This window comes from Nerophis lumbriciformis, linkage group LG13 (genome assembly GCF_033978685.3).
Source record: "Nerophis lumbriciformis linkage group LG13, RoL_Nlum_v2.1, whole genome shotgun sequence".
NCBI lineage: Eukaryota > Metazoa > Chordata > Actinopteri > Syngnathiformes > Syngnathidae > Nerophis > Nerophis lumbriciformis.
The window spans coordinates 28,311,720-28,338,621 of NC_084560.2; the positions used below are offsets into that span (position 1 = coordinate 28,311,720).

The window sequence follows — 26,902 nt, forward strand, 5'->3', positions numbered from 1 at the left end:
AGTAATACTTTTTTTTTTTTCCTGCTGAGCCGAAAACGCCGTCTTGTGAACCGAGCTTCAAAAGTCCATCCATTTTTTATTTTTTTTTCTTGACCCACTCAGGGTGGTGGGGGAGCTGGAGCAGTCGGCTCTGTTCACCAAGCCGGAAATCCCATCACTATAACGTTGCCTTGTTACGTGACAGATGTAAGGACCAATAGAAAGCGAGCATGGGAGGGGCCTGCTGTAAAAAATTAGCCAATCGCTAAACGCAAAAGCATGCACGTGATTCGCGGTGCGTTGGAGGACAGTTGTATAAAATGGGGCCCACGAGAGCACATGAGGACTAACGCTCCCATATGAGTTTGTTTAAACCGAGAAATGTGGTTAGATGTTGCAGGAAGGCGCGACAAGTTGTTTATAGCGTGAAAGCTTGAAGGGCGAGTGAGACGGACGGTGTCTTCCAGAGAAAACTTCCACACGGACTTGGCTTACTCAGTCCCCTAAAATGGAGACAGTCAGCGACAATGTGCTCGACTACTCCCACTTGAACCTCAACACTTTCAGCGCGGAATGTGTCAGCGACGAGAAGAAGAGGAACACCGCCCAGCTTTACCTACACTACAACCGGCTGAGCTCGCTGCCCTCGTCGGTCACCTCCTTCTCCAACCTCCAGCTGCTGGACGTCAGCAACAACGGACTGTCGACCCTGAGCGAGGATATCACGCGGCTCCCCAAGCTTAAGACGCTCATAGCCAAGAACAACCACCTGGACGAGCTCTCTCTGCCCAAAGGCTTCGGCTCCATGCAGCTGGAAGTGGTGAACTTCAGCGGTAATCGCTTCGAGGAGATCCCACTCCAGTGCACCAAACTACGGCGGCTGCAGTCGCTGTCACTCGGCGGGAATAGACTGAAAAGTATCCCTGCTGAGATCGAAAATCTTACGAGGTAGGTCCCCCAACACAATTTAAAACCTGAAGATATCTATTAAAACGTAATATATGTTAATAGTTTGTTATTTGTAGAGAAATGTACACACTTTGGGTACATATAAGCGAGTTAGCTTCAAGTCCGGCTGGGGATTTTCAGTGTCACATCAATGTTCACTTTGCCCACCCTCTCAACAAAAGCGGCACACATCACCATGGCAACACAGGTTGTAGAGTTTACTGGGGATAAGTGGGTCACACGGTTTACGCCACTGACACTCATAGAAAGTTCAGCTTCACGTCAGCCCGCTATGGGTCAGTGATGCGTTCAGGGTAATGGAGGCTGACAGCTTTAGCTGTTTTTAAAGCGACCATTAGGTTCAATTTGCTACATTTGCTCAATATTTATATTTTAACGTGTACTCTACTACTAAAACTTTGCTGACTTTATGTACAGTACATGTATGGTATGTATGTATGCAAGAAAATACACAATATACCCCTTGTAAACAAGAGCGGACGCCTAAGAGAAGACATAAAATAGGTAAAAAGTAGACTGGATTGCAATATAAGCTGTCCAATTTCCCCTTTTGTTTGGATTTTGATACATACAGTCGTGGTCAAAAGTTTACATACACTTGTAAATAACATAATGTCATGACTGTCTTGAGTTTTCAATCATTTCTACAACTCTTATTTTTTTGTGATTGGGGCACATACTTGTCGGTCACAAAAAACATTCATGAAGTTTGGTTCTTTTATGAATTTGTTATGGGTCTACTGAAGATGTGAGCAAATCTGCTGGGTCAAAAGTATACATACAGCAATGTTAATATTTGGTTACATGTCCCTTGGCAAGTTTCACTGCAATAAGGCGCTTTTGGTAGCCATCCACAAGCTTCTGGTTGAGTTTTTGTCCACTCCTCTTGACAAAATTGGTGCAGTTCAGCTAAATTTGTTGGTTCTCTGCCATGGACTTGTTTCTTCAGCATTGTCCACATGTTCTCAACGGGGTTTAAGTCAGGACTTTGGGAAGGCCATTCTAAAACCTTAATTCTAGCCTGATTTAGTCATTCCTTTACCACTTTTGACGATAAGACCTTCTAGAGGAAAGTTCTGTGGTCAGATGAAACAAAAATTAAGCTGTTTGGCCACAATACCCAGCAATATGTTTGGAGGAGAAAAGGTGAGGCCTTTAATCCCAGGAACACCATTCCTACCATCAAGCATGGTGGTGGTAGTATTAAGCTCTGGGCCTGTTTTGCTGCCAATGGAACTGGTGCTTTACAGAGAGTAAACGGGACAATGAAAAAGGAGGATTACCTCCAAATTCTTCAGGACAACCTAAAATCATCAGCCCGGAGGTTGGGTCTTGGACGCAGTTGGGTGCTCCAACAGGAAAATGACCCCAAACCCACGTCAAAAGTGGTAAAGGAATGGCTAAATCAGGCTAGAATTAAGGTTTTAGAATGGCCTTCCCAAAGTGCTGACTTAAACGTGTGGACAATGCTGAAGAAACAAGTCCATGTCAGAAAACCAACAAATTTAGCTGAACTGCACCGATTTTGTCAAGAGAAGTGGTCAAAAATTCAACCAGAAGCTTGTGGATGGCTACCAAAAGCGCCTTAGTGCAGTGAAACTTGCCAAGGGACATGTAACCAAAAATTAACATTGCTGTATGTATACTTTTGACCCAGCAGATTTGGTCACATTTTCAGTAGACCCATAATAAATTCATAAAAGAACCAAACTTCATGAATGTTTTTTGTGACCAACAAGTATGTGCTCCAATCACTCTATCGCAAAAAAATAAGAGTTGTAGAAATGATTGGAAACTCAAGACAGCCATGACATTATGTTATTTACAAGTGTATGTAAACTTTTGACCACGACTGTACATAACACAATATAATGATACAATATTGTCCATTGGAAATAATGCATATTGAAATCTGTTCCAGGGTCAAACTGTGGCTGTCATAATGCATTTATCACAGCACGGGCAATGTTTTAAATACAATTTTAACATTCTTAACTACTACTGTACCATGTTTAATTGACTATAAGGATGGTGATATTTCCCCGGAAGAAAATGGTCTAATACGGGGGGTGAAATATTTATACAGTACATGTAAACCTTGCTTATGACAAATTACAATTCTGACTTTAACATCGCAAAATCGCAATTATTCTGTCCTAAACTTAAGTAGTTTTTTTTTTAGTATTACAAAGTGTTTATATCATTTTTGTAACATCAAAAACTCCTTTGGTAAGACTGTACCTCAAAGGGTCTGTTTACAACATTTACACCAATGCCTACAGGGTGCTAACTTTCCAAAGTATTTTACACCGTATATCCCGCCCTCTTATGGCTTCTAAGACGTAATGACGTAACTGCGTACGTACGCAACACATGCACACGCATTCATTTTGGGTTGAAAAATGTAGACTATTCTAAAACAAATGTGTTCTGTTTAACCACCAATGGTAACATGAGTTAGCCAATGGTGTTCTTGTTATGCGTTTTGCTTTGAAAAATGTAACTAAAGATGTTGCAACTACCGTATTTTCCGGACTATAGAGCGCACCGGTATATAAGGCGCACCCACTCTAGAAGAAAAAAATATTTTTCAATATGTTAGCTGCACAGTTGTGAGATTAGTTATTTACACAGAAATATTTTGTAAACGTCTATTTAAATACGGTACCTTAATTGTTTTCAAATGGCTGATCAAACCAAACAGAAGTCATCGTCATGGATACACACGCTACGGAAGCTTGCTCTGCAATCAGCTAAACAGACTCAATAACTTCACGGTGACGTTTTGGTGAACTTACTGAGGAATTTGTGAAACTGAAAAAATACAAAAAGAATGCCATTGGACGGTAATAATACTAACACAGACACTTGTAAATGTTTTAGCATATTAGCTAATACTAACGACACTAGCTTGAATATATTATGATAGTACGTACAAATATGCATGGACACACTCTTCCAGACATCACACATGGGATGGTTTAGTAAGTATGAATATATTAAGTTATATTGTAAAACTTACAAATGTTGCTTGGCGTGTTGAATGGTGAATCTATATGAGTAGAAACGCTATGGACGACTAGAAAACGGACCGACACTTGTACTTGCGGTTCAAAGCACTAACCGAATGAAATACTGTAGACCAGTGGTTTTCAGACTTTTATTTTTTTAGCAAGTACCACCTCAGAAAAACGTTTTCTCCAAGTACCACCATTGAAATACAGTAGCGTAGTAGGCATTAAAAACAAGGCAGATGTTTTTGATGTCTGTGTTTGAATATAGGAAAATAAAACACTGTACTTTAATCAAGTGATTATTTCTTGTACCACTAGTGGTATACCTATTACACTTTGCGAATCACTGCTGTAGACACTCATCCCGCAGCACCTGCAGTGAGCGAACTTGGCCAAAAGATGGCACCATAGCACAAACAATAACACACATTTTTTGTGTCTCTGCTTGTGTTTAATGCAAACTATTTGTTGTACACAAAACATTATGGCCGTTAGCGAAGAACAATCAATAAATTAGCCACACTGCTTTATAAGCCGCAGGGTTCAAAGCATAGGAAAAGAGAAGCAACTTATAAGTCTGGGAAAATAATATCTAAAAGATCAGCTGTCTTAAATTTTGGGGTCTACATATTTTTACATGCAACCTTAGACAAGTCATGGCTTTTCTTCCTGTCACTCACCTGGATAGATGCAGCCACATGGAAATTTGCTGGAAAAAAGTATCTCATAGGTTGTTGGCAGGTTAGAAAACAGAAGGAGTTATGATGCTAATTTGAACTACAATGATTTTGAAAAGGTGGCAAAAATAAAGGGGTTCAGCTTCTGTCTTATATTTATATCATTGCAGTATTTTTTTGATAACCAGTGAACATGCACTGTAACTTATTTTCATGTGCGTGTCCCATTTTTTGGTAGTGATATAAAGCCAAACCAGTTGCGCAACATCACGTGTTAATAGTTAGCAACAAACAAAAGTTAGTTTGTGCTTTGAATGGCAGCATCTGGATTCACTTCCCTCATGTGCCAATATTTCAGCAGCAGTGATTACAAAACACTTTTTTTTTTTTTTCCTCGAATTTTAACTTTTTAAGGACAAGGCAAGTGTTGCCTTAAAGAAGGGCTCATAGTGTTCATGTATGATATCTAGGGCTGGCCAAAGTAATTAAGATTATTGTTATCAATATTGAAATCATGATTACTGATTGTAAGGTAAAGCAGTGTTGGGGTGTGAACATAATACCATCATGTAATTTATAATGTCTAATAAAAAGGCTATAGATAAACGTTATCCATATATCCATCTATCCATTTTCTATCGGGAATAAGCGGTAGAAAATACTGGAGCCTATCTCAGCGTTATCCATATATCTAAAAACAAATTAGTTTTTTTAAATTCTTTAATAATATCAACTTGTCAGCTTGTTATCATTACATGATGCCTTTATCACTATTTTTACATTTTGATAGTGGGATCTTTTTATTTTTATTTTTATTATTAGTTATGTACATTTATATGTACATGTTGATGCTGTATCGGGATAGATCCATCAATAGTTTGAGCAGAAATATGTCATATAGGAATCAACCATACACAATAAAACATGAACAAAATGCTGTGTCACATGAATGGTTTTTGATGTAATACCTTTGTGACATGAAAAAAACAAGTAATGTAAAAAAAACATCATAGCGTTTACTTTTTGATGTCAAAATAAAACACAAGGCAGTTTGGATAATGAAGATGAAGTCTAATAAACAAGCTTTGTTCTTCTCCATTTATGTATGTAATGTATATATGTATTATAGAACCATTTCAAAACTGGGTACAAAGGCTACTAATTTGGCTGCTGACCTATGCAGTGCCAATAACATTACACCATTTCCAGTTGTATTATTATGCCCAAACTATAATTAATCTACTTGCTAATTTACTGTTAATATCTGGTTACCTTCTGTTATAACATGGTTCTATCTACACTTCTGTTAAAATGTAACAAACAATTAGTCTTCTGTTGTTTGGGTACGTTATAATAGGTTTAGGCGTGTGGATATCAATCCAATACCAAGTAGTTACAGGGGCAGTATCAGTCATACCAGTGCTGATACTTCAAATTTTCAAAATCATACCATACAAAAACACAGGATGACATGTAACAATATCAATAAAATATTTAAATCATTTCCTACTATTGCTTGGATTTACATGACGTCAAGTCCGGCTCATTAAATATGAGTGGTGGTCACTGTAGCGTCTGTTTTCAATGGGTACTACGCGCCATTTAGCCTTTCTCAAACAAAAAATGCCCTACGCTTGTGTCGTTTTCGACTGTACGAACCATTCAAATCGCGAAAAGGATAAACATTTCTCCAGAGTTCCTCGAGAGGTAATCAAGAAGCGCCGAAGAGTGCAAGATTTTACGAAAGCAAACGGGAAAAGTAGCTCTTGGACATACCATTCCAGTCCCAGGGAGCAGAGTCAAAGAACGCACGAGTTTGCTGTGTTGTTAAAGGTTGTTTAATACACTTTACTTGTTTAGTATTTCCCATTGAAGTATTATCTTGATATTGTTTGTATTTACATTTTTGATAAACAGAAACCAGAAAGTCAGGGTCAATGACACTCGTAAGTAAAGGCACTTCTTCGGCCACCCTCTTGTCTATTCTGTACACAAATATGTCATGTGACAACAGGACAAAAATCAAATATGGTGATGATTCAGTAATTGTTAGTTTGTTAAACGGATATGCAGTCACAGGTGTCAGCTGTTAAGTGCTAGTTGTCTGAGTTTTACTTTGTTTACCTGGACGCATCCTCGCAAGAGTCAAAGTAGAATCATTAAATGCAACCTAACCCGAGCAAAAACAATGCATATTTATTTATCCGGTAGAGTCTTCATACCAATTTCCTTGACCCAGCCACACACAAAGAAGTTGTAGACCTTCATACTTTTCCAAGTTCTCATCTGTATTGTCGTATAGAATGAGGTTGGAGCACAAGATAGTTCGACATGTCTGGGAACTCCACGGACAGATAATCCTTGATGTCACTCAACAAATCTTTTTTTGATAAATTATAGGGATTTATCCCATTGCATAGTTAGATTTTTTGCTTGTATCTGCTTTTTGCAGTAAGATCTAGACCCCTTGTGTCCTAGATAGTTTGCTTGCTGCACACCAGCCAGCTTGGCTTGGTTGACCACCACTTTTTTTCACTCCCGGGACTAAGACCCCGTTTACACTAAAAATCACACCTAACCTTATCCGTGTCCACACACATTGCCACCGTTTAAGACCCCCGCCCCAGAGCTAGTACGCATGTGCAGAAAATGCGCACGTCATAGTCACCTCCAGTGTTGCTTTGTGTGCAAGTTCTTAAATGTAACTTATCTGAACAATATCCAGTGTTGTGGTATTTCAATTAACTGGAATCCAGTGTGCTGTGGGGCCCTATTGTAGTGAATCACACCTGAGCCATCATAAATTAATCAATTCTTTATTAGACACGTAAACAATGTGCTAAAGAACATTTTACAACAATTAAACTAGAGATCTAGATATCTGGTCAGGACACTCCTCACTCTTTTGCCTTCACCTTCATTGTCCATTCCTTTTTGGTGACTTAATATACTCTGGACCTAGACTTTGAGTCCGCGACATACATGGCTGACAATAACTGACACAGTCTGCTTTGCCAGTCCAAATGCATTCAATGTTTTTCGTAGTTAGTCTTCCCTCGACGGCCAGGTAATACAAAGCACACGCTACCTTTTTTGTCACATCCACGGGAGCTCGTATTCTCGTTGTCTCTCCTTCGACAAATGGACAAAGTTTTTCGCTAAGTAGCATCACAGCTGACCCGGCCGGACATTCCAAAGTTCTCTTGCCGCCTGAGAAGTGTTGTATCCCAAATTGCTGCAATCGCTTTCTCTTAAGGTATTCATGTGTGATTTCCACAAGCGTCTGTACATGTAGAGGAAGGAGAAACACGGGCATGTCTGGATGACTCGCCTTCATATTTCCAGTGGTTAGCTCCGGTTGTTATGAAACCGCTTTATTAAGAAGCTGGTTGTGGCGTGTTATTTCTGACGTCACTTCCTGTGTGGGCATGGTCTTTCTGGCGTCACTTCCTCTCCGAACTCACTTTGTAAACTATCAATGAGTCCACACAAAGCTAAGTGCCGGAGATTCAAGAAATACACGGCGCACTTACCCGTGTAAAAAAATTGTCCGAGGAGGGGGACCTTAAACGCTGGTTTAGTGTGGCTGAAACGGGGCCTAGGCTGAATAATTATTTGTTTAAAGGGTTAAACAACTTAGTGTAGACGTGGCCGAAGTCATGTGACGGAATACAAGCAATGGCTCTGATTTAAAGGGGAAAATAACTTCTTTTTTTTTGCCTATCATTCACAATCTTTATGAGAGACAACAAGACAAAGGTTTGGTTTTTTTTGCATTCTAACTTGTAAAAATCTGCTTGTTCTTGATGGTTAGCAATGCAGCTAATGGGAGCTATCAATTATATCTCTAAATCACTTTAAACTAAGGCTGCAGCTAACGATTATTTTTCTATCGATTAATCTATAGATTATTTTTTCGATTAATCTATAGATTATTTTTCCTTTTACCGATTATTTTTTTTATTTAAAATGAAGATGAAAAAATAAATGTAGGCCAGTTTTTTCAAAAGGCATGGCTTTTATTTACAAAAAAAAAAGTATGGCCACTCAGTCAACATTGACAACAACATGACAAAATATTCTGTAACAATGTAAACATTTAACAAAATTAAAAGTAGCTTATTTGCTTTTAATGTGCAAATATAAAAGTAAACATCCAGTGCAAATCTTAATATTCTGCAATAGTATAAGCATTTCAAAAGTAAAAGTATTGCTTATTTTGCTTTAAAATGTGCAAAAATAAAGATATACATCCAATTCAAAAAAGTGCAAAACGGATATATATTGTGTAACAACAGTGTAAACATTTCAACAAAAGTAAAAGTATTGCTTATTTGCTAAAATGTGCAAAAATAAAGATAAACATCCAATACAAAAAAGTGCAAAACGAAATATTCTGTAACAGTGTAAACATTTCAACAAAAGTAAAACTTTTGCTTATTTTGCTTAATAACACAACAATGATAGTATGATTAAAGTGAAAGTTAATTGTTCGTTTGTACATAGTATACGTAATTGTTAATGTTGTAAAAGGTATTTGCACAACTAATTAACGTCAGCGTTAAAGAGGAGCGCGTCTTTGTAAACACTGAACAGGCACGCCAAACGCTCCTCTCAGAGCGAAACGGTGCTTTAGTTTATGAATTTACAACGCAGATACAAATGACACATTCATGTTTTTGTGTAATGATGACAACGTATACTCACGCGGACGATTGACTAGTTGATGGTGATGGCAAGAACGCTGCCGTTGTGCTGCTATGATAGGCCATTTCCGCTCGACACAGTGTGCATACAACAACATTATTAGCAGAGGTGGGTAGAGTAGCCAGAAATTGTACTCAAGTAAGAGTACTGTTACTTTAGAGATTTATTACTCAAGTAAAAGTAAGGAGTAGTCACCCAAATATTTACTTGAGTAAAAGTAAAAAGTATGTTGTGAAAAAACTACTCAAGTACTGAGTAACATACACACACATATCATATATATATATATATATATATATATATATATATATATGTGTGTATATATATATATACACACACACACACACATATATATATATATATATATATATATATATATATATATATATATATATATATATATATATATATATATATATATATATATATATATATATATACATACATACATTGATATATACAGTATATAATTTATATTTATTTATTTTGCCGTTTTTGTTTACATGTTAAAGGTGTTTTAATAATTATACATGCATGTTTAACATATAGATTCCTTTCTTTCATGAAGACAAGAATATAAGTTGGTGTATTACCTGATTCTGATGACTTGCATTGATTGTAATCAGGAAGCAGTGCTGGTAACGTCCACGTTTTCAAATGGAGGAGAAAAAAAGTTCCTCCTTTCTGTCTAATACCACATGAAAGTGGTTGTTATTTGGCATCTTATTTGTCCACCTTCCATATTCGTTTTTATACCCTTTACAAGAAATACATTGGCGGCAAACTCCGTAGCTTGCTAGCTTGTTTGCGCTGGCTTTCGGAGACTCTTATTTTGAAAGCGCAGGCGCGATGGAGCGGGACTTTTATTGTGAAGACAGGAACTGTGCAGTCAGTCTTTACGGTTGAAATAAAAAAAGGGTCTTTTTTCCTTCACACCTTTGATTGATTGATTGGAACTTTTATTAGTAGATTGCACAGTACAGTACATATTCCGTACAATTGACCACTAAATGGTAACACCCGAAGTTAGCTCGGAGCCAGTCAGGTCATGTGACCCCTGGCTCTGTTTGATTGGTCCAACGTCACCAGTGACTGCATCTGATTGGTGGAACGAAGTGAAACGTCACCAGTAAGGCAGGCACTTTGAAGGTCTGTCTGACAGACCAAAACAAACAAAGCGTGCATTAACAGATCGATAAAAATTAGTAGCGAGTAGCGAGCTGAATGTAGATAAAAGTAGCGGAGTAAAAGTAGCGTTTCTTCTTAGGCCGTTTATTGAAATACTCCCACACTTTTGACGACTTTTGGCGTGCTTTTTTCCCCTCGCTCGCACCGCTCGCATCGTCTGCTTTGCGCTCCGCCATGACGGTAGTGTGACGTAAATATGCGACGCGTCGACGAACAAAAACGTCCTCGACGTATTTACGTAACCGATGACGTCGACTACGTCGACGCGTCGTTTCAGCCCTACTTTAAACATTCATTAAACACCAATAATACTTCATTTATGTTCCGTAACCTGTATAATAACCAAGCTGTCACAACATTGTTATTGTAAGAGCTAACACTGAGGAACTCTTTTTCTAGCATAGTAACACATTGGCATGCTTCGGTATTAGCCGTCAAAGCTAAATATGGCAAGAGATAAGCTAGCTTCTGTGTCAACACGAATCGCTTTTGAGTTTGTAATGCACAACACTGCGATAGGACACCAATCAGCACTGACTGAAAAACATGAGCAATCATTACAGTAGCTGTAAAGTATGAGCCCACATTTCATGTTTTGCTTGTACACAGATGGCTCGACAGTGTATGTAGTTGTAATAACAAGCATGATGTGTTGCATGTACCATGATCAGTATATAGTGACTCACTTGATGGACAGTTGTGCGGTTGTGGTCCAGTTGACACGGGACGTTTTTTCTGGTTTAGTTTGGGTAAGCACTTCATTTATGTCGAAATAGCTTGGCTCCAAGTTCCACATTTACACAACACAGTCAAGTCATTCCGGCCTCACTCTATCGGCATCCGTCTGCTCCAGTGTCTCAGTTCATCCTCGGTATATTTAGCTTATGAAAGATAAGGTTGTGAATCATCATTTGTCCAAAAATAATCGTGTTCGTTGTTTGTTACCAAGTCTGCCATGATTAGACTTTTTTTTTTAAATTTTTTTTATAAATGTTTTTTTAAAATTTGACAGGTATTACAATATACAATAAAACAGTAATCACATTTTCCCCTTTTTTCCCCACCCACTTCCAAGAACAGCAACCCAACACATACCCCATACACACATAAACCCCCCCCCCCCCCCAACCCTACCCCCACCCCACCAGGTCCTACATAAGTTAAAAGTACAGTCACAAATGGAAAATAATTAGTACATCACTTTCTTCTCAACATAGGCAGATAGTAAATATACACCCGGAATAAATATAAATAAAATAAATGAAATGAGAAAAGGAAGCTGGTTTATGAAAGGTGAACTTTTCATGTGTCCTGTAGCGTCTTTAATTTAGCTATGTAGTCAACCACACAGCCCCAAACAGAATAAAACTTCGCCGGTGCCCCCCTAAGATTGAACTTTATTTTCTCCAGATCTAAATACATCATAAGGTATTTAAGTCATAAGGAGGCTTTGGGGCAGACTGGTGACTTCCACTCCAGCAAAATTCTCCTACGTGCTAATAAGGATGCAAAGGCGATACTATACTTAAATTTTCTCCTTATTTGGGGATCTGATACTGTCCCAAAAATAGCAATTTCTGCACATGGTGTCAGATTTAAATCCAATGCCTTAGCAAGGTGTTTGAAAATAGTTGTCCAATAATCCAGCAAATGGGGACAAGACCAAAACGTGCGTCATGTTTGCAGGTGACATGTAACATCTGTTACATGTCACTTTTTTGGGTTATATTTTGGAGAGTTTGGAATTAGTGAAATAAATACGGTGGACAACCTTAAATTGTATTAAATTAAGCCTTGAACAGGATGTACTGTTGTTAATTCGGGTTAAGGCAGAATCCCAATCTCCATCATCTATAGATCTGTCATGATTAGACTTTTACGAGATCTCGCGAATCCGCGCATGATCATGTAATAAAGTAATTAAATGACATTGAAACTAAGTTGCAAAATTCTAAGTTTGTTGGCATTATTTGCCATGAAAGTGTAGATGTAGCGACGACTGATGATCTACATACAGGGGAGAATAATCAATTACATTTGTCATATGCATGTATGCCCTGGCACACCATTATCATCATTTCATGACCGAAGCAAAACACTCTTTACACTTTTATACTGAAATAAATACATCTACAACTTATTAAATGAAAATATAGAAAAAAATACCGGCAGCGGTAAAGTTTAGATCCATGAAGGAAAGAAGAAAGTGAATGAATGTTTATAACTGAATCATTTACATATGCATACAAAGTTGTTTTTTAAAAATATTATTTGTTTAATGAATTAACGTTTATGACAACATTTTTCCAAAACACAAAATACAATGTGAGTTATTAAAGCAGGGGTGCTCATTATGTCGATCGCGAGCTACCGATCGATCGCGGAGGGTGTGTCAGTCGATCACCAGCCAGGCATTAAAAAAATAGTCCCAAAAATGAGCGATCATAAATCTTCACTATGACGTCACTTTCGTCACTTGATTGACATTCACGGCACCCGAGGGTCTTCTGAGATGACGCTGGCTGCTGCCAGTTCATTAAAATGACCGACTGGAAGGCGAGAAACACTTTATTTCAACAGACTCTGGCGCCGTACCTGTCGTCAAAACTCCAAAGACCGACTGCACAGTTGCGCTAACAAAACGAGTCTCAGAAAGCTGGCGTGCACAAGCTAGCAAGCTACGGAGTTTGCCGACAATGTATTTCTTGTAAAGTGTATACAAAGGAGTACGGAAGCTGGACAAATAAGATGCCAAAAACCAACCACTTTCATGTGGTATTGGACAGAAAGGAGGACTTTTTTCTCCTCCATTCGAAAATGCGGACGTTTTTAACACCACTGTCTGATTCCTATCAATGCAAGTCATCAGAATCAGGTAATACACCAACTTATAGTCTTGTCTTCATGAAAGAAAGGAATCTATATGTGTTAAACATGCCTGTATTATCTTTAAACACCTTAACTTGTTAACAATATTAACTATATGTGTTAAACATGCCTGCATTATCTTTAAACACCTTTAACTTATTAACAATATTAATTATATGTGTTAAACATGCTTGTATTATCATTAAACACCTTTTAACTTGTTAACAATATTAACTATATGTATTAAACATGCTTGTATTATCATTAAACACCTTTAACTTGTTAACAATATTAATTATATGTATTAAACATGCTTGCATTATCTTTAAACACCTTTAACTTGTTAACAATATTAACTATATGTATTAAACATACTTGTATTATCATTAAACACCTTTAATTTATTAACAATATTAACTATATGTGTTAAACATGCTTGCATTATCATTAAACACCTTTAACTTATTAACAAAAACATATATTTCATAAATAAGTAAATATAAATTATATATATGAATGAGGTAGATCCCCATGACTTGATCAATTGAAAAGTAGCTCGCCTGCAGAAAAAGTGTGAGCACCCCTGTATTAAAGGATAATGCAAAAAATAAGGATAATGCATACATTTATCATGTTTTCAAAACGGTTACAAAAAAGTGGGACGCCATAAATTTACTGTGGTACCCCATTTTTATGACTTGATAGGGACCTCATTTTGAAAATTCCTAGCGCCAACGCTGCTTTGGCAAGTTGACTTCATGTCCGTCCCCGCCCATTAGGACGTTTCAAAGTGTAAAATACGATCCGCCTTGAAGACTAATTATTTTATTTCAAATTGGATAATTTAAAATAGAGAGACAAAGATTGTGGATGACTGAAAAGAGGGCTCACTGTGTTCAATTAATTCTACTGTTAAATAAACACGCTCAGGTGCTGAGAGCCATACAGAGAGTGAGACATCTATCTTCCTGTTTGAAGCAAGAGAAGAAGAAAACAAACACACGGACGTAGCAGTTTGTCGATGCCACTTCATTTTCATTTATTGCTCCATTAATTGACTATCAGTCACCATCCACACTTTTTTCCAAGAAGCAAGTGGTGTTTTATTCCATTCTGACTGCCTCCACTGCAGCACACACACACTTGCTGCTTCCGGTAAACACTTTTGATCGTGCCGCCCAAGCCTGTACAATAACTCACTACATGCAGACATAACTGGTTTCCACTTGAATAATCTCTGTTTTAATATGATTTTCCAAAAGCCAAACACAATCAAATGAAGGCGTTTAGATGTTTTGGTGCCATGCAAGTTCATATAATAATTTGGTTTTCCTGAGTGCATCACATGGCAAGTAATCGACAATACAGAATACCTTGGCTGTAGGGTGCTAAGTAGACACTTTCACTTCTGCGTGATTCATTTGTTCTCCAGATAAGATGACATTACCTCATCTTTTGACCCAGAAGACACGAGTACTGAATGCTCGGTCTGACAAATCGATAAGCCGTCGTAAAAAGGCAACTTAGCCCCGAGGACATCGACTTTTACGATTTCAAAATGAACCACTTAACCAGAAGCAAAGCCTGCTTTCAGGTTATTGACAATCTTCCGTCCATGTTTGTCTGCACCACTGACTTTTATATCATCTCTTATCAAGACTTTTAACAGTAGCACGTCTCTGTGAATTATTTTGGGTGAAAGCTCAAAACAACACGTCTTATCCACTTTATTAAGGTCAATTACATTTATTGTACGAGTCAATGAGGACACTTCACGAACGGCAAAGCCACAATTACCTCAAGTCGCTGGGGCCAAACTATTTTTTTTTTTTTTTTACAGCACAGTGAGTGTGTAATTTACAGACCTTATCTTTTACATTAAGAGATGACTCTCTTCCCTCCCCTCCCGTCCTGTGTAACAGTTTCCATCCATCCATTTTTACCGCTTGTCCCAGTTTGAGGAGCTAAAACCCATTTACTCATGTCTACACACCTTTAGCGCCCCCCAGTGGTTGGTTTGTTTCTATCAATGTGCTTTGCCTGACAGCACAATTTTGCTCCAGTTAGAAATAAGCTTATTGTGACGTCACACTGCCATCTAGTGGGTGAAACTACTACAATGCATAAATGTATTAACTTATTCGTTTTTGGATGGCTGCAAGAGTAGTGGAGACACGGAAACAAATACATCTTAATTTAAGAAAATGTACAACTTGTAAAGCTACAGTTTTTCAGTAATTAAAGGAACAAATATAAAGTTTAAAAAAAAAAAACTTTACACAAGAATGAAGCAATATATTTACTTGCAATTTTATGTGAATACAGTAATTTAAAAAAATAGGTCTAATTCTGGGAATGTTTTTTTTTTTAGGTAAGTCATATTCGAGAATGAAGTCCTATCTTTTAGGAAAAATCTAAATATGAGAATAGGTTTTAAGAAAAAATTCACTTTAGAACATGTGAATTGAGGTTTTTTTTAGTTTGAAAAAAATTACAAATCATTCATATTTTTCAAGAAAAACATGTATTTTAGGGTCCATTAATATTTTTCCTAAAAATAACTAATTGAGTTTGGAAAAGCTTTTTTTTCCCCCCAAGAAAAATATAGTGTAAATAAAAAGTACTTACCATCCATCCATCCATTTTCTACCGCTTGTCCCCTTTTGGGGTCGCTGAAGCCTATCTCAGCTGCATTCGGGCGGTAGGCGGGGTACACCCTGGACAAGTCGCCACCTCATCACAGGGCCAACACAGATAGACTTTAAATAAAAATACAAAAAAGTTGAAAATTAACATCACAATTCTCTTGCCTCTTCTAGTTTGGAGATTTTGTATCTGGGTGGAAACTTCATCACCAACATTCCTCCAGAAGTTGCCAATCTGCCTTACCTGAGCTACTTGGTGTTGTGTGACAACCGCATCCAGAGTGTCCCACCACAGCTCACCAGGTAGTAATGGGCCTTCATCATCATCATCATCATCGTAGCCTCACACTGACGCCATTTTCTCTTTCTCAGGCTCCACTCGCTGCGCTCCCTCAGCCTCCACAACAACCTGCTCACTTACCTGCCCAGGGAGATCCTCAGCCTGGTGCACTTGCAGGAGCTCAGTCTCCGCGGCAACCCGCTGGTGGTGCGCTTCGTCAAGGAGATGACCTACGACCCCCCCTCGCTGCTGGAACTGGCGGGGCGCACCATCAAGAGCAGGAATATGTTGTACTCGCCACGAGACCTTCCTTCCAACCTGCTGCACTACTTGGAACTGGCCAGCAAGTGTCCCAACCCCAAATGTGCCGGTAAGGACGACACCGCCGTGTTCCTTTCCTCCTCACTAACACAATTAGTCCATTCCAGTGTTAAACTGTTCACTTCAGAACACTTACCAACTCTACAGGCAATGTTCTAACCTTTCAGCTTTTTTTAATCACGTAATAAGTCGTTAGCCAGGCATCTGGCAATGGTGCTGCTTTTAAGCACCTACTGCAAAAACACACATCAAAGGTTCTCTATTACAGGAGCAGTGCTGTTTTTAAGTATCTACTGCAAAAACAATGAAAGGTCATCTGTATGACAGGAACACTGCTGTTTTTAAGCATCCACTGCAAAAACAACTAATTTGTATGACAGGAACACTGCTGTTTTTAAGTATCTACTGCAAAAACAATGAAAGATCATCTGTATGACAGGAACACTGCTGTCTTTAAGCATCCACTGCAAAAACAACTAATCTGTATGACAGGAACACTGCTGTTTTTAAGCATCTACTGCAAAAACAACTAATAAAATATCATCCGCTTAAAAACAGCAGTGTTCCTGTCATACAGATGATATTTCATTAGTTGTTTTTGCAGTAGATGCTTAAAAACAGCAGTGTTCCTGTCATACAGATGATATTTCATTAGTTGTTTTTGCAGTAGATGCTTAAAAACAGCAGTGTTCCTGTCATACATCTACTGCAAAAGCAACAAACTTGTCAAAGATCATCTGTGTGACAAGTACACTGTTTTTAAGTATCTACTGCAAAAACAATGAAAGATCATCTGTATGACAGGAACACTGCTGTTTTTAAGCATCCACTGCAAAAACAACTAATGAAATATCATCTGTATGACAGGAACACTGCTGTTTTTAAGCATCTACTGCAAAAACAACTAATGAAATATCATCTACTTTAAAACAGCAGTGTTCCTGTCATACAGATGATATTTCATTAGTTGTTTTTGCAGTAGATGCTTAAAAACAGCAGCGTTCTTGTCATACATCTACTGCAAAAGCAACTAATGAAATATCATCTGCTTAAAAACAGCAGTGTTCCTGTCATACAGATATTTCATTAGTTGTTTTTGCAGTAGATGCTTAAAAACAGCAACGTTCCTGTCATACATCTACTGCAAAAGCAACTAATGAAATATCATCTGCTTAAAAACAGCAGTGTTCCTGTCATACAGATGATATTTCATTAGTTGTTTTTGCAGTAGATACTTAAAAACAGCAGTTTTCCTGTCATACATCTACTGCAAAAGCAACAAACTTGTCAAAGATCATCTGTGTGACAAGTACACTGTTTTTAAGTATCTACTGCAAAAACAATGAAAGATCTGTATGACAGGAACACTGCTGTTTTTAAGCATCCACTGCAAAAACAACTAATGAAATATCATCTGTATGACAGGAACACTGCTGTTTTTAAGCATCTACTGCAAAAACAACTAATGAAATATCATCTACTTTAAAACAGCAATGTTCCTGTCATACAGATGATATTTCATTAGTTGTTTTTGCAGTAGATGCTTAAAAACAGCAGCGTTCCTGTCATACATCTACTGCAAAAGCAACTAATGAAATATCATCTGCTTAAAAACAGCAGTGTTCCTGTCATACAGATGATATTTCATTAGTTGTTTTTGCAGTAGATGCTTAAAAACAGCAGTTTTCCTGTCATACATCTACTGCAAAAGCAACAAACTTGTCAAAGATCATCTGTGTGACAAGTACACTGTTTTTAAGCATCTACTGCAAAAACAACTAATGAAATATTATCTGTATGACAGGAACACTGCTGTTTTTAAGTATCTACTGCAAAAACAAAAAACATGTCAAAGATCGTCTGTGTGACAGGAGCACTCTGGTATTTCTGCAATCAAAGATCATCTGTATGACAAAAGTGATCTTCTGCTTTTAAGCACCTACTGCAAAAACACAAATCAAAGATCATCTATGACAGGAGCAGCGCTGTTTTGAGCCTCTACTGCAAAAACAACTGGTCAAAGATCATCTGTATGACAAAAGTGCTCTGCTGCTCTTAAGCCTTTACTGCAAAAACACAAATCAAAAGATCCTCTATTACAGGACCAGTGCTTTTTTTAAGCATCTCCTGCAAAAACAACTAATCAAAGATCATCTGTATAACCGGAACACTAAATGGGTTATACTTGTATAGCACTTTTCTACATTCAACGTTGCTGTTTTTAAGCATCTACTGCAAAACCAACAAACGTGTCAAAGATAATCTGTATGACAGGAGCACTCTGCTGTTTCAAGCATCTACTGCAAAAACACCAATCAAAGATCATCTGTATGACAAAAGTGCTCTTCTGCTTTTGAGACCCTACTGCAAAAAAAACACAAATCAAATATCCTCTGACAGTAGCAGTGCTTTTTTAAAGCAACTACTGCAAAAACAGCAAATCAAAGATCATCTGTATGACCGGAACACTGCTGTTTTAAGCATCTACTGCAAAAACACCACTCAAAGATCATCTGTATGACAAAAGTGCTCTTCTTTATTTAAGTACCTAGTGCAAAAAAAAAACAACACACAAATCAAATGCTATTTTTAAGGACCTACTGAAAAAACAGCAGTCAGATCTGTTACAACCGAATTGCTCAGCTGTTTTTGCACATGTTCTGTACAAAAACGCTAACCAAAGATTCTCTATATGAATCTTTGAATCTGCCACAAACATTTTAGTCGCTCCCAAGTTTTGACTGAACTTGCCGCCACTGACCTAGCGGATTACAACTCCACATAAATGCTTAGCTATTTCTTTAGCTTTTAGATCACAGAATGTGTTGATAATATAAAACAAGAAACCGAACTTACTAGGGCTGCGAATCTTTGGGTGTCCCACGATTCGATTCAATATCGATCCTTGGGGTCACGATTCGATTTCGAAATCAATTTTTTTTTTTCCGATTCAAAGCGATTCTCGATTCAAAAACGATATTTTCCCGATTCAAAATGATTCTCTATTCATTCAATACATAGGATTTCAGCAGGATCTACCCCAGTCTGCTGACATGCAAGCAGAGTAGTATATTTTTGTAAAAAGCTTTTATAATTGTAAAAGACAATGTTTTATCAACCGATTGCAATAATGTAAATTTGTTTGAACTATTCAATGAACCAAAAATATGACTTGTGAAAATATTGGACACAGTGTGTTGTCAAGCTTATGAGATGCGATGCAAGTGTAAGCCACTGTGACACTATTGCTCATAATTTTTTTTTATAAATGTCTAATGATAATGTTAATGAGGGATTTTTAATCACTGCTATGTTGAAATTGTAACTAATTGATACTGTTGTTGATAATATTCATTTTTGTTTCACTACTTTTGGTTTGTTCTGTGTCGTGTTTGTGTCTCCTCTCAATTGCTCTGTTTATTGCAGTTGCTGGGTCGGGTTTGGTTTTGGAATTGGATTGCATTGTTATGGTATTGCTGTGTATTGTTTTGTTGGATTGATTAATTAAAAATAAAAAAATAAAAAAAGTAGATTTAAAAAAAAAAAAAGAGAATCGATTCTGAATCGCACAACGTGAGAATCGCGATTCGAATTCGAATCGATTTTTTTCCCACACCCCTAGAACTTACCATCATGTAGAAAAGTAAAACACTCGTCCTGGATGCTCAGGGCAATATGGGGACCCTAAAAAAATAAAACCAAGGAAAACACTTTACCGTATTTTTCGGAGTATAAGTCGCACCGGAGTATAAGTCACACCTGCCCAAAATGCATAATAAAGAATGAAAAAACCATATATAAATCGCATCTACTGCAAAAACAACTATGAAAAAAACTGCGACTTATAGTCCGAAAAATACGGTAGTCTTTATGTGAAGCGACTCGCCTACCAAGTCGGTGCTTTTGTAACTGGACATTAAAGGTAGTGTTAAGGTCTTTTTATTTTCTTTTTTTTTTTTTACACAAAATGTTTAAAAAACTGTTTGACAGTGGCAGCTTGACTCTGGAACAGACCATCTTCTGTGGTTCTACTGTAAATCCCTCCTTTGTGATGGCATATGTTTTTGTCACATGACCTTTCTCTGTGCTTCTCTGCAGGCGTGTACTTCGACTCGTGCGTACGCCACATAAAATTTGTGGACTTCTGCGGCAAGTACCGGCTGCCCCTCATGCACTACCTGTGCTCCCCGGAGTGCACCACGTCGCCGTGCAGCTCCAACCCTCAGAGCGACGCCGAGTCGGAGGAGGAGAACAGCGTGCCCGCCGACCGCCTGCAGAGGGTGCTGCTGGGCTAGGGGTGATAAGTGAACTCCTTTTTTTTTTTTTTTGTTAAAGAATCACTCTCCAAGTCACCAAACAGACTCGTTTCGCAATGAGGTTCAATACTGGACTCGACCTGCAGGATGTGGATGTGAGGACACATGTTTATGTTCAGGGATACACTCTATTTTACTTAACTTCCTAAAACACCATTTTTATTTTTTCAAGATGACCTTCCCTGAAAAAAATGTTTTTGTTGTACTATCTTAGACAAGTTTTAGACGTGAGAATGTTAAATGTTACAGTGGCAACTAAAGGAGAATAACATCCTAATAATGTCTTTCAATGCATCCTGAAATGTGATGAAGATTTGCAATTGTTTTGTTATTATCGGAAAGGTATATCATGTGTTTTAATAAGTACTTTAATACAGGGTTCCCCAACCTTTTTTCCACTAGGGACCAATTTAATGTTTAATAGATTATTTTTACGGACCAGCTTTCTACGTGTGGCAGATAAAAATGGCAAAAATTTAGCCCTGGGCTACAATCTGACATATTTACATTTTATATGTCCATTAATGTGTATTGTCACATGTACTATAACAAAGGAGATGTAATATACATCTATTAACAAGCTTATTGGTGTGTTTAGCGGGACAGGTGGAACTTAAGTCGGAGAAAATGCGGTAGTTTATAAATTAATTATTGTTTCTGTGAGGCCCAGTAGCAAATGCGTCACGGACTGGAACCGGTCCCCGGAACGGTGGTTGGGGACCACTGCTTTAATACACATTTGAATTAGCTTGCACTTAAACTGAAAATGTATTACTTTCATTTGTATGTGATCACACATAATAAAGATTTATATAATTTATATATACTATATTTTGTCTTGACTGTTGATTTAAATTCAACGTGGTCAGTTTTGGAAAGTTCTGTGCTTTTATGTGTTTGTATTTGACGTCTCAAAGTTAGTGGAAAAAAACTTGCCCAAAAATTGTTCAATTAAAAATTAAAAGCCAATCAAAAGTTTCATCTGAGTGCTTGACTAAACTATTTTCTTGATTTTTTTTTAAAGCTTTAGACCATAAATCTTTTAAATTAACACCTGTAGCCGATCTGCATGGTCACTAGGTGGGCGGACTACAAACTAAAGAAACAGCACAATTTATGAAGGATCAAATGGGACGGAAACAAATTAATACATTTAAAAAAAAAAAAAAAATTACTCAAATGTCATTAAATACAATTATAATTAAAGACTGTGTGAATAAATTATTAATTATTTTTTAAATAAATTTGTCATGAAATAATTGAATGGGTAATTTATCAAAATGGGAATGAAATACATAAATGTGTGATTAAATGTTGTAAAATAAATATACCGTTAGAAGTTGAATGCGTAATTAATTGACATTTAAATACATTACAATTAAATACATATTTGATTAGGTGTGCCAATAATTAGTCAAATAAATGTGAGGAAATAATTTGTGTAAATAGTTGAAATGCAAATTAAATACATAAATGTGTGACTAAATGTGCCATTAATTTGTCAAATAAAGAGGTCATGAAATAATTTGTATACATAACCGTGAATAAATGTGCCATTCATTTGTTAAATATTCTATTAAATAATTCAATGTGTAATTAATTGAAATTAGAATTAATTACATAAATGAATAGTGCATATTAATGCAATGTTTAATTCATTGAAATTGGAATTAATTACATAAATGTGTCAATCTTTTAAAAAAAATACACCATTAAATATTTTAATGGTTAATTAATTGCAATGGGAATGGAATGTATGTCTGATTAAATGTTCTAATAATTCTTCAAATAAATATGCCATTAAAATGGGACGGCGTGGCGCAGTGGGAGAGAGGCCGTGCGCAACCCAAGGGTCCCTGGTTCAATCCCCACCTAGTACCAACCTCGTCATGTCCGTTGTGTCCTGAGCAAGACACTTCACCCTTGCTCCTGATGGGTGCTGGTTAGCGCCTTGCATGGCAGCTCTCTCCATCAGTGTGTGAATGTGTGTGTGAATGGGTAAATGTGGAAGTAGTGTCAAAGCGCTTTGAGTACCTTGAAGGTAGAAAAGCGCTATACAAGTACAACCCATTTATTTATTTATTTATAAATAAATGTATTTGAAATCGGAATGTTTGATTAAATGAGCAAATTTGTAAAACAAATGAAAACATAATGAATCAATTTAATATATAACTAATTAAAATGGGAACGTAATACCCAACAGTGTGATTCCATGTTCTATTTGTCAAACACAAACCCTTACTTTTACGTTCTACACATTCAGGTTTAGATTCATTAACATTTTGGATTGAGCGAGAGCACTGGTTGTTCAATAATAAGATTTATCCTCAAAAATACAACTTGTGCACACAGCGTATAGCCATCCATCTTCTACCGCTTATCCCTTTCGGGGTGGCGGGGGGGTGCTGGAGCCTATCTCAGCTGCAATCGGGCAGAAGGCGGGGTACACCCTGGACAAGTCGCCACCTCATCGCCGGGCCAACACAGACAGACAGACAACATTCACACTCACATTCACACACTAGGGCCAATTTAGTTTTGCCAATCAACCTATCCCCAGGTGCATGTCTTTGGAGGTGGGAGGAAGCCGGAGTACCCGGAGGGAACCCACGCAGTCACGGGGAGAACATGCAAACTCCACACAGAAAGATCTCGAGCCCAGGATCCAACCCAGGACCTTCGTATTGTGAGGCAGACGCACTAACCCCTGATCCACCGTGCTGCCCACACAGTGTATATAATGAACGGAAATGAATGCCTCCAAATTACAGTACACCGTTTTATAACCAATTGGATGTAGCCCAGCAGGTCACAGGTTTTGGGGCAGTATAGCTCGGTTGGTAGAGTGGCCGTGCCAGCAACTTGAGGGTTCCAGGTTCAATCCCCGCTTCCGCCATCCTAGTCACTGCCGTTGTGCCCTTGGGCAAGACACTTAAACCCACCTGCTTCCAGTGGGTTCCACACTGGTTTAAATGTAACTTAGATATTGGGTTTCACTATGTAAAGCGCTTTGAGTAACTCGAGAAAAAGCGCTATATAAATATAATTCAATTCACTTCACTACCTGATGGATATCTGCACCAATGCATTTTCATGCCTTGACTGCTTATTTTGGTGACCAAATTGCTAGTTCTTGTGTTGAAGCAACTCCAACTTCTCTTTAACTTTTGGATTAAATGAGTTTGAATTTGCTAATGAATTATACTGTTATATATAAAAGCACCCCCATCCAACTAGTTTTAGTCTACTTCCACTTTTCTGCATTTTCTTTACTTTTCAGTGTCTTTGCAAGGGTTTCATTCTTTTTGTTCCTTAATGATTCTTCAATCCCCAGAAAACACACACACACAATTCCACCAAACAAATGATTTAAACAAAACAAAAATATTGTAAAATATGTGTTAGGTAAATACATTTTTTTCTATCATATTGCAGTTGAAATTGCCCCTGACCGTACATGAATGAGTCTATCCCACGTGACAAGTGGTGAATTCACATTGCACACGCTCAGCTGAGCCTTTACACATGACAGCCAGCATGAGTCCAGACAATTAAGACTTTGAAGGCGGCAAAGTTACTGTGCTGCTTATCCTTCAAAATGTGTGCAGTAGGCGGGAAGAAGAACGTGCTGCAACTTATTTTTTGCTAGTCTTTGTTGCCGCACATACTGGTTCCGCATTCTAACAGACCAAAGTGTGTTAACAGGAAAATATTGTATACTTTTTTAAATATTATATATGTAGCTACTGCTAATTTGGCAAACAATTGAGTATTAGGGTTGCACAAAAAACTAAAAAACTAAAGTAGAAATATGAGAAAAAAAAAGTTGCAATGTTAGGAAAAAACAGCACTAAGCATTCAATTTATTATTATTTTTATATTCATTGACAGTCATATTGAAGCAAAGGGCATTTTTTTACATTTTAAAATGGCACATTTTTGGACTATAAAATAAAATGTTTTTAAAAGTCAGATTTGTTTTCTACGGTCATGTTGTGAGAAATAATATTTCCTCACAAACTCAAATATTTTCTAAGTTTGAATTGTCAAAAATATATTGTTTTTTAACAGTTAAGTCACAATATTGAAAGATAAAATATTTTTAAGTCGTATTTTTCAGTCAAACTGTTGGTAGAAAAGTTGTTTTTTTTCCATTAAAAATCGAAACTCTAAATTGGTTCGACAGTAAAGGAAGTCACAATAAATAATACTGGGACAAAAATATCAATTTTTTTACATTCATAATTTTGTGAGGAATAATTAATATTTTCAAAATCTTAGATTTTTCCGGGACAGAAACACTATTGCAAGACAAAAGTGTATTTTTTTAAAGTCAGTAATAATAAAAAACAAATCCTAAAGGTGTTGTTCACAGGCTGTGCCTTTCTTCTGATCCTCCTTGAGATGGTTCTGCTCCTTAATTGGAGTCCAGCTGTGTTTAATTAAATTGATTGGACTTGATTAGGAAAGGCACACACCTGTCTATATAAGACTTTACAGTGCAAATGAGAATCATGAGGTGGAAGGAACTGCCCAAGGAGCTCAGAGACAGAATTGTGGCAAGGCACAGATCTGGCCAAGGTTACTAAAGAGTTTCTGCAGCACTCAAGGTTCCTAAGAACACAGTGGCCTTCATAATCCTTAAATGGAAGAAGTTCGGGACAACCTCAACTCTTCCTAGACCTGGCCGTCCAGCCAAACTGAGCAATCGTGGGAGAAGAGCCTTGGTGAGAGACGTAAAGAAGAACCCAAAGATCACTGTGGCTGAGCTCCAGTAGGGAGATGGGAGAAAGTTCCACAAAGTCAACTATCACTGCAGCCCTCCACCAGGGGCTTTATGGCAGAGTGGCCCGACGGAAGCCTCTCCTCAGTGCAACACATATGAAAGCCCGCGTGGAGTATGCCAAAAAACACATGAAGGACTCCCAGACTGTGAGAAATAAGATTTTCTGGTCTCATGAGACCAAGACTGAACTTTTTGGTGTTAATTCTAAGCAGAAGAAAACCAGGCACTGCTCATCACCTGCCCAATACAATCCCAACAGTGAAACATGGTGGTGGCAGCATCATGATATGGGGGTGTTTGTCAGCTGCAGGGACAGGACGACTGACTGGTTGCAATTGAAGGAAAGATGAACGCGGCCAAGTACAGAGATATCCTGGAGAAAAAAAAACCTCTTCCAGAGTACTCAGGACCTCAGACTGGGCCGAAGGTTAACCTTCCAACAAGACAATGACCTTAAACACACAGCTAAAATGACAAAGGAGTGGCTTCGGAACAACTCTGTGACCATTCCTGACTGGCCGGAATCTGCAAAAATGTCCACATTTTGTTTTTTTCTGTCAAGATGGCGTGCTGAGTGTAAATTAAGAAATAAAAATAACTTTTTTTTGAATTATTCTAGCAAATAGCTGCAATGAAACATCTATCCATCCATTGTCTACCGCTTGTCCCTTTTAGGGTCACAGGGGGCTGGAGCCTATCCCGGCCGCACTCGGGCGAAAGGCAGGGTACACACTGGACAAGTGGCCACCTCATGGCAAGTCCAACACAGATAGACAACATTTAAACTCACATAGTGTTGCCAATCAGCCTATCCCCATGCAGGTGCCTTTGGAGGTGGGAGGAAGCTGGAGTACCCGAAGGGAACCCATGCAGTCACAAGGAGAATATGCAAACTCCTCACAGAAAGACCTAGAGACCAGGAATTGAGCCTACTACCATCTTATTGTGAGGTACGCGCACTAACCATAGAGTGAACAACTTAAAGGGGTTTGAAAACTTTCCGTACCCACTGTCTTATTTGAACAATTGAAGTATTACTATTTTTGAGTGTCTCGCTCACAATACAAGCTTATCATTCCTAGTTCCACTTACCATAATGTAGCTTTTTTCTAATTTAAAAGTGACTAAGAAGAGACTTTAACCCTTTAA

The 26,902-nt window shown here is 37.7% G+C and overlaps 1 protein-coding gene across 1 annotated transcript; it reads left to right on the forward strand.

Moving 5' to 3' along the window:
* Nucleotides 1-255: 255 nt before the first annotated feature.
* LOC133613670 (leucine-rich repeat-containing protein 58-like) lies at nucleotides 256-21,793 on the forward strand. The gene is made up of 4 exons (XM_061971377.2): nucleotides 256-927; nucleotides 16,222-16,350; nucleotides 16,420-16,697; nucleotides 20,747-21,793. Exons 1-4 carry the CDS (start codon nucleotides 488-490, stop codon nucleotides 20,941-20,943), a joined length of 1,044 nt encoding a protein of 347 aa, XP_061827361.2. The 5' UTR covers nucleotides 256-487; the 3' UTR covers nucleotides 20,944-21,793.
* Nucleotides 21,794-26,902: the final 5,109 nt, after the last annotated feature.